This window comes from Mastacembelus armatus, chromosome 3, assembly GCF_900324485.2.
Source record: "Mastacembelus armatus chromosome 3, fMasArm1.2, whole genome shotgun sequence".
In the NCBI taxonomy this organism is placed as follows: Eukaryota; Metazoa; Chordata; class Actinopteri; order Synbranchiformes; family Mastacembelidae; genus Mastacembelus; species Mastacembelus armatus.
The window spans coordinates 6,048,191-6,059,528 of record NC_046635.1 but is presented as its reverse complement, the minus strand read 5'-3'; the positions used below and the strand labels follow the sequence as shown (position 1 = coordinate 6,059,528).

The 11,338-nt window shown below is 41.5% G+C and overlaps 2 protein-coding genes across 2 annotated transcripts; both read right to left on the bottom strand.

Moving 5' to 3' along the window:
• Window positions 1–832: 832 nt before the first annotated feature.
• On the bottom strand, window positions 833–2,347 carry pou4f1 (POU class 4 homeobox 1). Its single transcript, XM_026320206.1, has 2 exons — window positions 2,225–2,347; window positions 833–1,816 (listed from the first exon to the last, which is right to left on the bottom strand). The coding sequence occupies exons 1-2, from the start codon at window positions 2,345–2,347 to the stop codon at window positions 833–835; spliced, it is 1,107 nt and encodes a 368-aa protein (XP_026175991.1).
• A 910-nt stretch (window positions 2,348–3,257) lies between these two features.
• obi1 (ORC ubiquitin ligase 1) lies at window positions 3,258–11,008 on the bottom strand. Its single transcript, XM_026320560.1, has 6 exons — window positions 10,866–11,008; window positions 10,539–10,674; window positions 7,785–7,876; window positions 7,330–7,551; window positions 5,969–6,057; window positions 3,258–5,671 (listed from the first exon to the last, which is right to left on the bottom strand). The coding sequence occupies exons 1-6, from the start codon at window positions 10,935–10,937 to the stop codon at window positions 4,309–4,311; spliced, it is 1,974 nt and encodes a 657-aa protein (XP_026176345.1). The 5' UTR covers window positions 10,938–11,008; the 3' UTR covers window positions 3,258–4,308.
• Between the last annotated feature and the right edge of the window lie 330 nt (window positions 11,009–11,338).

The window sequence follows — 11,338 nt, the reverse complement described above, 5'->3', positions numbered from 1 at the left end:
GCACTGCAAACTCATACACAGAAATTTTCGGTTTTTTTTCAGTGATCTCTCCTTGATGTAGCAGACAAGGCTTCGTGCTCTATTAATGTTTGAAACTTTTTCCTTGTGAAGCCAATGGTGTTGACAGAGCCTAGAATTAATTTCACAGGAGCTCACCTCTGATACGTGATAAAGTGAAGTCTGTATATACAAAACCGTTTTGAAATAACCGATCTATAAACCTAAAGGGTCTTTTGTGCAAATTCAAAATAAATATATCTATAGATGTGACAGCCTAAAGAGGCTAAATTACTGCCCGTGAATTAGGATTTCATGCAGGCCTAAATTTTTTTTCGTTTCTCATAAAAGTTTGCAACTAAATTTGACTTTATAGCAGCCTCCAAATAAGAATAAATTAACAGATGAATAAATAAACGGAATCATGAATTATTCTATACCAACAACGACAAAAATCAAACCAAAAACACACTTCAACAATCAATGAGGTAATTTGTAAATGGCTATACTTCAAATAATAGGCCTATTAGGAGAAAATAACTCGCTATAATATCAAGCAAATTACCCCTTTCCACATGTTTTAAAAGGCAATGTAGACGTCGCTAAACTTTTCCCTCGAAACAACTGAGCGAAATTTGTGTAATCTGTTATTTGCATACTTCACATTCACCGATAACGTGAAAATTAACAAGATATATGAAGCCTCATAAAATGGGTATCTAAAGCCCATTGTGCACCAACGTGGAAAATCGCTGGCGACAAAAGACTGAAAATGGTCTTAGTGTCCCTTGGTCCCCAAATTCAGTCACACAACTTTTTTTCTTTTCTTTGCCCATCAGTGAGCAGCGGAAAATTTCAACCTCTTCTGCTTCTGTCTTTGGTTACAAAACCACACTCGCACCACGTTTTTTTTCAGGTCCAACTTTTCTGCTATAGCTGCTATTTTCTCAGACGACGGTCGAGGCTGTACGGCGAAGTAAGCTTCCAAAGACCTCTTTTCTGGGGCTGCTATCGAGGTCCTCTTGCGTTTCTTTTCCCCTCCGTTGAAAATGTCAGGTTTGCTCATTTTCTCCCTCTGGGCCCCCTCGGCCTCCTCCAGCCAGGCCTGGAGGATAGGTTTGAGCGCAATCATGTTGTTGTGGGAGAGAGTTAACGACTCGAATCGACAAATTGTACTTTGGCTCAGTGATCCCACGCCGGGGATTTTGAGATTAGCCAGAGCGCTGCCCACGTCCGCCTGGGTCACCCCCAGCTTGATCCTCCGCTGCTTGAAGCGCTCCGCGAAAGCCTCCAGCTCCCTTGGGTCTGTGTCCGAGTCATTGATGGAGGGGAGTCCGGTGTTAGTGAGCCCTGGTCCGCCTTGACTCCCCCCGTGGTGGCCCGGTAAGAGCCCGTGGTGGGTGAGAGGCGAGTTCATGCTCATTGCTTGGTGGGAGAGGTGACCCAAGCCGTGCATGTGTGAGTGCGGATGGGCAGAGGAGGTGGAGATGAGTCCTCCGCCGCCACCTCCGCCGCCTCCGCCGCCTCCACCACCTGCCCCGTCGTGTGCGCTGGACATAAGGAGGGACGGCGAGCTGATGTGGTCCATTATGTCCGGGGGCTCCAGGTTCTGGTGGTGGTGATGGTGGTGGTGGTGATGATGATGGGCCAGTGGAACAGTGGATGTCGACGAGCATGGCACTGTGCTCATCGTGTGGTAGGTGGCGTCGGGCTTGAACGGGTGCGTCTTGCCCTGGGACACGGCGATGTCCACTGCCGCCAAAGCCTCGGCCCGGGCCAGCAAGGTCTCATCCAGGCTCGCAAATATGTTACTCTGTAGCTGCAAGGGTGAAAATTAAAAAGGAGAAGAGGGGAAAAAGAAGGGGTGCGAAATGAGAAGGAAAAGTGGAAAAGACAGGGAGACGACAGAAAAAAGAAAAAACACACATAAATGTATCTGTCAGTCGGGACTTTTGGCGACACATAACAGCCGGAGTATTCCTTCAGAAACGGCAAGTCATAAAAATTAATACAAAAACAGTAAAGCCAGGCTTTGCGTGCGCATGCTTTCAACAAGATCAGAGTCTTCGAGTGATTGCCGAGGAATACATGAAAAAAACATTAAGTGCGCGCCTTGGCTGAATGTGCCTTGGAGCACCCCTTGTTATTACGCACAGACAGCGCTCAGCTCTACATGCAGCCTAGGCACGAAAAAGGACAAAGTCTGAGTTTTTTGGGGATAATTTACCTGTGGAGTTTGTAGACAGGCTCTTCTTATAGCTTCCGAGCTAGAATGCAGGGTGGTGTACTTGTGTTCGGGTAAAGAGGGATGCATGGCGAAGTGCGGCTGTTTGCTGTTCATGGACATCATCTTGGCGAGCTTCTCCAATTAAAGTGCACAGGAAAGAAGGGGGGCAAACGGCTACAAGAGCTGGAAAATAGTCATAGACACACACTGATCCTTTGCCTATCCAGTAATGATGCAGTGCAGTTCGCTGTGTAGTGCGCCGAGTGCAGCCTTGAGCCCGGAGATCACAGAGATGCCTGCAGTCTCTCAGACGCACTTATCTGTCTACTGTTTCCCACTGCTGGGGATGAGAGAGGCTCTTACACCTGAGCGCCTCAGATCTCGTCAAGCCCGTGCTCGGCTGCTCTCGCGAGACATAAACTGCCAGAACAGGCTGACAGATAAAAACTGCTCACAGGGCAGGCAGTAACATCTGGAGACTAGACGGCTGCGTTTTCAAGGGTTTACTTCTCTCCATCCAGCCACGGAACCGAGCCGGTCCCAGTGCCTTTAGGCCCTTTTTTTTTAACTTAAAGGCCGTAAGCTGCTTAAGCTATTTAATTTAGCAGCGATACATTTCTACATTTGCAGCAAATAAATACATATGGAATAGATTTCACAATAATGTCAACAAAAATCAGTCAAGCATAGTATTTACGCTACATCGCTACAGAATCTCCACGTAGCCATACCTCAGCGTACTGACTGTTTTCCTGTGGAATCTTTATGAAAGATATGTACAAACTATAGTAGCCTCTATTTGTTGTTGATGTAAAACAGGGACACAGGGAAACAGTGGGCTATTATAGAGACGCATCAGTATGGAAATGCTTCACTTCTATATTTATTTTATTGACTTGAAGTTGTTCACACCTATGTCAACTATTAAAATGAGTAGGTTACAGTTTGCCAGCAGGCTCTGTTCTTGGCCCACTCTCTCTCGTCTTAACCCTTGAAGTAATGAGGCCGCCGTTTTATCATTAAAGCCCATCATCGCCAGATGAGTACTAAACAAATTGATTTAATACACCAGCGTAACCTTGTACACAGTCCTTACCTAAATTAATTAATCCCAATGAATTAACACTTCATTTATTCAAACCACAACGGTTAGCCAATTAAAATTTCATGCAGCGATTAGAGGTATGTGAAATATACATGATATCGTTAAATTTGCATAATAAATAAGGCGCTTTCTGTTTCTGTGTGAGGTCTCTAATGCGTCTGGTTATAGGCTACACCATGCTTTTATCGGCAGGGATAGGCTTCTTCGACTTTTACTGGCTGCAAATTAGTCATTGTTACTGTTTAATGTAATGCAAATCATCAAGAAAAGTAGCATAAAAGAGGGGAATATGGGGAACATTACATTGTCTGATAAATATGAATTCAAAATTCGAATAAAAACCTAAATGTGGAACAATCAGCACAAAGTATTAGGTCAGTATAGCCTATGGTAGCCCATGTAAAGCCTCAACACAGGGTTATTAGATGACCTAAATCATATGAAAACAAAATGCAGAAAAGCTTCACAGATTGCCATTACATTACTATTTTATTTCCTGACACACTCCTACATTGCAGCATTTCATTCAAAATATCATGTTTTTCATGATAGTCATGTTGATCTGCCTTCAGTACTGTCATCATGAAAAGCTTACAATGAGGACCACGTTTATAGAGTAGCCTGAGAACACATACTAGTTGTCTTAAGGTATATCACCAAAAGTGAAGCACTACAGTTTAACAAAGAACCGCACAGAAGTGTTCAGTAATATCACAGATTTAAAGACTGCCCCTAAAAGCCATTTCACTGCCCCTGAGATCTAGTGGACTACACAAAAACTATTTGACAAACTAGCCATATTTTGCCCTCATTTGTACAATATCACAAAAAAATTAGTGACAATTAGCAACACTCAAATATCACATTTGCATATATATTACAAAATGATATGGAGTTTCTAGCCATGTGTCGTCGTGAAGCCTGACCAACAAACAGTGCGTGGTACAATGAGAACGCACAGATTGAGTTTTTAAAACCTTCACATGAGCTTGGAAAGTTTTGTGGGACTGCTTGTGGTAAATGGACTGTGAGACTTTCTCTTTGTTGGCTGGCTGATGTTTAGTACATGTCTCTCTCTTGTGTTCACAGGTTTACCAGTGCAGCTGGAGGAGGAGGAGGAAGTGTTTACATGATCATGGTCTTGGCTTGCTGGACTTGGAGAACCAGAAGGATCAGCCTTATTCTCTTCCAGTGAATCAAACAGCAAATCAAAAGACAGTTCTTCAGGTTGAGAGGGCCCACCACAACCTGCATAGCCAGGCACATGGGCGCCACTCTCCCTACCTGACACCTGCACAGCAAATCTTTCCTCTGTAGAACCTTTTGGAGCCTCATTGTCATTCAAAGTGCTATCTATGTTGTCACGTGAAAGGCAGGTCTTCTGGTCACACTGTATCACAGGTTTGCTTGAAGAGACATCAGGGCAGGTTTGTGGCTCTGGGACAAGAGTGCTGTCCAAGTCTGTGTGAGGAGAAGAAGCCAGGGAGAGCTGTGATCCCCGGCTACTGGAACTCTCTCCATCTAGCATCATGGAGTCCAACTCTGAGATTTTGTCCAGGTATGCTGCATCCATGGAGGCCTCACTGGACATCTGGAATCTATCAGGGTCCTCACCAACAAGACTGGAGGATGTGGATCCTTTAACTGAGCTTTCTTTACTTGGACCTGGGCATAACTGGGCATTAGACTCAAACCTCTGCCAACCGCCCCAGAAGACAGACTTTGAGGGTTCCATGTCAGTATTTGAAGGCAAGCCTTTAGGGAATTTGTCAGCACTGCTGAATTGGTTCTCAGTGGTGCTGCTACTCTTGCCAGGACTGGGAAATTCCTCAAAATCAAGCCTCCTCAGATAAGATGCAGGTTTAAATGCAACTTTCTTTTCACGGATACCAGGGCTTCTCAGTGTCAGGGACTGGAAGGCAGAGGATGGAGTTGTAGGCAAAAAGTCAGAGGAGGTGCTTTCCAAATCCTTATTTTTATGATCTCCAGTCAGAGTCTTATTAAACTCTTTATGATCTGCAGATGGCATGAACAAACTGTGATTTCTAGAAAATGTCTGGCTCTCTGCCTCTGGGTTGCTGCAGATCAGCTGCCTCTCACTGTCACTCAAGCTTCTGATCATCATGTTGATTTTCTGTTGCTGTGTGAGAGCTTCTGATCCGTCTTTGCTACTCCCACCTGCTTCCTGCACTTCAAGAGATCTCTTGTCCGACTTACTGATCCGAGACTCCAGGTGCTCGATGTACTGGTCACTGCGCTCCAGAGCCCTCTTCAAGTGGTCCACATCACGCTCATATTGTTGGATTTTAGCTTCTAGTGCTGCTACTGTATAACGACCAAACCTGGAGAAAGATCATTTCAGTGGGTCACATTTAATGGAGTGACACTTTTTGTTTTAATTGTAATGTGTTGGACCAAGCAAGCATTTGAAAAGAAAGTAAAACCAACATATAAATGAAAATGGTCTCAACTTTGTCTTTTGTAATATCACCTTATAAAGTGGACTGTAACTGCTGCTGGTTTGATGGAGGACAGGAGAACTAAATCATACAAGAATTACTAACTTTAGCAACAGGTCACTGCCTTCAACTTCAGCCAGATGAGTCAGTGTGCGTAATTAACACAAGAAAGATACTTACTTCTGAGGAGATCTGCTCGCCACCTCGGCTTTCAATCTCATTTTCTCTTGAACAAGGTCAAGATTTTGTGAGCGAAGTGCCTTATTTGCCTGAGGATGGTGAAGCAATACATTTGCAGGTATGTTACAAAGACTTCCATGAGTGTAGCAAAAAAAACTCAGTGAAGAATAGTATTTATGCTACAGACACAAGCACACACTACACTGTGCTTCCCATGTGCCTGATCCACTGATTGTGAACATGCAAAAAAGTCTCTGCTTTGAGGACCTATATAACTCATACTAGGGCTGTGCCAAAAATCGAATTTTACGTTGCATCATGACGATAACTTTGCTCGTAACAGCTCATTCTGTCCATGTTTTGACAGAAAGCACAAACAGCCAATGATAATGAAAATAGTGCTGCGCTGGAACAAAGTTAGAGCACATCAGTTAGGTTGACATACACAGCACAAAGCATGGAGGAGCAGCCAGCAGCAGCTCACATGCCAATGTTTGGGCGGCTGTCGCTGTGTAAGCCAGTACTTCAGGAGTGGGAGCCTGATTAAAGAGAAGATGAACAGAACAGAAAATGTTGACAACTCGAGCGTTGGTGTTAATGATGAAAGCACCCAAACAGACACAGCTCAGGGCTCAAATGATGAGTGCACTGTTGAGAGCAAGGGTCTGAGGACTTTAGTAGTGAGGAGATATTTCAGGTATTTAAAGTCCGACAAGAAGCAGAGTAGCATATACTGCAAAACATAGACTTATATTTGACAAGAATGTTCCATTAAAACAACTAATACCACTAACTTTTTTTTAACCACCTAAAGCAGTGCCATCCTCAGGAACACATAAAATGCAAGTCTTTACAGTCCCAGAATTAAGCAAGTGTTGGTGGTCCCTTAAAACAGCAGTGACACTTGCTGCACAGCAGACCTAATTTATTTATTTGAAAGTGACCAAAGACTTTAGTTTCTGTATAATCCTGTAAAAGCTTTAACATTTTAGTTGTAGCTTCACAATATAAGAAGAATTTTGTTTTATTTGGAGTTGACCAAATTTAGTATTCTCCTGTAACACTTTAGACGTTTGACTCTTCAGACTGAAGATTTTAGTTTATTATATATAACTATTTTATTTATTTGAATTACAGTTGTATAATGTTTGCCATGTTCAATTTTTTAGAAGAAAATAATATTTAAATCAGAATTAACCTTATATCTTTAGGAGTAAAAGAACATATAAACCAAATCACTAAAATAGTGATATATATTGATAGACTGATATGAAAAATATTGTTGTGATAAGATTTTTTTTCCATATTGCCCAGCCCTAGTTTATATCAATGTAATGTGTGGATTATTATAGGTTAGATACCTCCTTCAGCTTAACCATGTCCTGCTTTACTTTATCACAAACATCCGTGGCAGCTCGCAGCTTGTTTCTCCATTCTTCCAGGACACAGGGGTCAACCTTTTTGTCACCAGTCTGCACCATATGAATCTCGGAGGGATCCAAAGCAGTCTTCAGCTGAGCCTCCAACCTTTGATTCTTTGTTTTCAGCTCTTCATTTTCTCTGAGAAGCCCTTCAATTTCTTCCTGTTGAAGTGATGTGAAATTGAAAATAGTGTTTAACAATAAACCACAAAACCGTGTCATCGTGGTCTGTTCATTCTGTTGAAACGTAACAAGTTAACAACTACACCATATATTCTAAGAAAACAAAACCTTTTCAAGAGTCTGTTCAAGAGCTTCAACCTGCTTATTACTGCTGTGAAAAGATTTGATAAATCTAAAAATATATAATAAAGCATTGCATGATGAGCCGATACCTCATACTCTCGTAAAAGCAGTTCTCCTCTGGTTTGTCTAAGACATTTCCTCATAGAAGGACTATCACTGAGATCACTGTCATTGGTACCCCCTGCAACAGAAATATGCAAGTACAGCATTAAACACGTGAACACATACCAAAGTAATGCTCTAAGTAAAGTCATTTGGCTTGGATGTTGGTTAAATGATGCATGCACTAGTTATGTTACTATAGAGCTGCTACCCAAAACATGAAATATATCTGCATACTTTGAAATGTTGAGGTGCTGCCCTTTAAAATAAAGGCAAAGGTTGACTCTCAAGCTCACTTGCAGAAAATTGTGTTAGATTTTATGTGCCAAACATAAATCTTAAAGCTTGGCCCTTGTAGCTTTCCCTTTAGTAACATTTAGGATATTTGCTTGTCAGCAGTCTTATCCACAGTTGGATGAGTGAACTGATATCAATTTAGTCGTTTCAGCCCACATGTTTCAAGTTCTATTCACAAACTGGGATTAAACCCTGGCTCTTGATTGATTTTTTATCTCATTATTTTAATCCCACTTGACAAACTTTTGCACTTCAGTGCATTAATGTCTGGGGTGCACAAAAGAAAAAAGTATAGTAGCATAATAAAAATTCTACTAGTAATTTGCTCCTGGGACAGACCACTATTTTTCACTGCACGATTCATTCTCGTGGATGACAGACTGTCTAAAACCAATTAGCCAGAGCTGAACTCCATGCCTGGATTTCAGTGTGTTTCAGTCTTTGGTTATTTGCAAAGAGATCCATTTTGATCATGTCAACAAAAATAGGAAAAAAGCTAATGTACTATTTTGCTTTATATTATTTTCATTAGAAAGGGTTTTCTTGTGGTTATTCTGAAACTATAGTTTTTGCATTTGATATTTTGTCCAAAGATAAAGTTTGGAATATACTTATGCGAGCTCACAAACTAAAACTTTAAATGATTTTGTCTTCAAATGATGCAGCTAAAATTAAGTATCAAAGCAAACTGGAGGTCCTGTAACAGATGTGGTCCCTTTCCCAAGCTAAATATAACCCCAAATAAGACAAGGTAAAGAAGTCTCTTGAATTAAGTCAAACCCTTGCATAATAATTACTCTATAACCCAATCCATATTCAAAACACGTAAAGATAGATTTTAAATATACATTTTGGTAAATTAACAAAAAAAACATTTGTGTACAGCTGTATGCTCATACAGCTTAGCAGGAGCAGGACAGTAAACACACTAGAGCACATGAGGGATGTGTACGTCATCATCACCTTTAATGCTTCATATACGACTATTAATAAAAGACTGTCATGAAGTAAACCATCTTCAAGTGAACTGGAATTGCTATTACTTTGACAAAGAATATCTTTATTTTACCTACCTACTCAACAGTTTGGGGTTTCAGACTACTGGTCAGAAAAAACAAGACAACTGAAGGCATTACCTTGAGCTGGTGAACCTTATAGGCATTTTTCACTATTTTATGACATTCAAAGACAAAACAATTTATTGAGTAAATGAGAAACTGGTGGACTGAATAATGCAATTTTACTTAAAGTAAAAGCTACTCTCATGTTTACTACACTACAATACTACAATGATACAGTCCACTGTCCAACTACATTTAACTTTTAACCCAATAAATGCATATTACTGTTTTTCAGGCCCCAGGCCACACCAAATACAGGAAAAAGAGAAGTTGCCACTTAACCCTCTTGTTGTCTTCGGGTCAAATTGTCCCGAAGACAACAGGAGGACTAAAGAAACTAGAGGTTTGATCAGATTTAACCCTGACCAACATACACTGATTAGCCATAACATTAACAAAGTTGATGTGTTGGATGCAAGAAAAACAGGCAAGTGTAAGGATCTGATTGGCTCTGACCAGGGCCAAAGTGTGGTGGCTAGTCGACTGGGTCAGAGCATCTCCCAAACTAAAGATCTTGCTGGGTGTTCCCAGTCTGCAGTGGTTAGTACCAACCAAAAATTGTCTAAGGAAGTACAAACAGTGAACAGACGACAGGGTCGTGGGTGTCCAAGGCTCACTGATGACGAGGTTAACCTACTGTCAATTAAACTTTCAGATTTCATTTATACTTTTCAAAAAATCCCATTTTGCTTGAGTCTTTGTTTGAAATAATGTACATTGGTCTCTATGAAGAGAAACATTCAGTGATTGTAGTGGTGATATCACAACTACAGTGGGGAGGATGTTGAATTAGCGTAGAAATATGATCTCTAACTTGTCCTCATGATCACAGTTTTTACTGCTTGTTATTGAATGCTGTACAAATGTGTCTCTCTTCCAAAACAGTAGAACTATGAAAGCAAACATTCACAGAAGATGCGCAGTGAGCTGCAGTGACAAGAGTGCCAACCTACGGCTGCAGTGTTAGGCTGGTGGTCCTAATGTTTTGGTCGACCGGTGTATGTACATTTTTAGATTAGATTAGATTAGATTAAAACTTAAAAATGAGAATTTTTCAACTTAATGATTCAGAGCTATTGTTAAAACAAATATTACAACCACCTAACCCTCTCTACTCTCTAGCTTTAACGACGTTTTATTTAACGTTAATCAGTGAGTCGACTGTGACTGCGCAGGCAGATGAAGCCAAACACAACAACATTACTTCTCCTCCACCACTTAGTGTCTGATCTTCGAACAGTGATAGAGTCGAAGACTGATAGTTGAGAGCCATGTTTGGCAGAAACACACACAAACAACACTAGTTTGTAGGGAGCCACTCACCGATGATCTTTCTGCACGGGCTCTCAGCTGTGATGCTGACTCTGCAGGTGGGACACTGGCCGGCTTTCTTCAACCACGTCTCCATGCAGGTCGAGCAGAACACGTGGTGGTTGGCACAAATGACTGGCTGCCTGACCTGCAAACACAGAATAACCACCAGACTGTTTACTGCCTTAGCACTAACCACAGCAAAGCACAATTTGAGCTACAAAGCGACGCTAATGTCTGGATCGGTCGCCTAATGTGAACAGGTAACGTTAACACAACAACGTGTCGGTTACTAGGAAACAGTTTCTCCCGTGTAAACAGAAAAGCAACTGCACTCGCCTTTCCGAGACATATCTGGCAGGAAATCGGCAAAGTCATGGAAAGGGTCGAAGACTGGTAGTTGAGAGCCATGTTTTTGAGGAACAGACACACACACAACACTAGTCCTGAGGAAGTACAAATTTCCCACCATGACCCGCTGCTCTGCGCGCCGAGCGGAACTACGGAGAGACAAAAAGGCCAAAAAGGCCATAGCGCCAACCGTTCAAAACATAGGCTCAGCTTTTTGAGTTTTTGCGATTTTTTTTAAAATTCCGAGTTAGGAAATGGCACTGAGGGAAATAAGGAAACAGATAAAACAAAACATTACCAATAATTGTGCGCCATTTAATGTAAGGTTACCCCTCTATGGCAGATGCATTGTATATCTTATGGAAGCAGAAAAACGTCGTTACAAACAGTCACAAATAATAAATTCTTACCACATAAAGCTGGCTAATGATTTAGCAAAATATAACACAGTTACACACCAA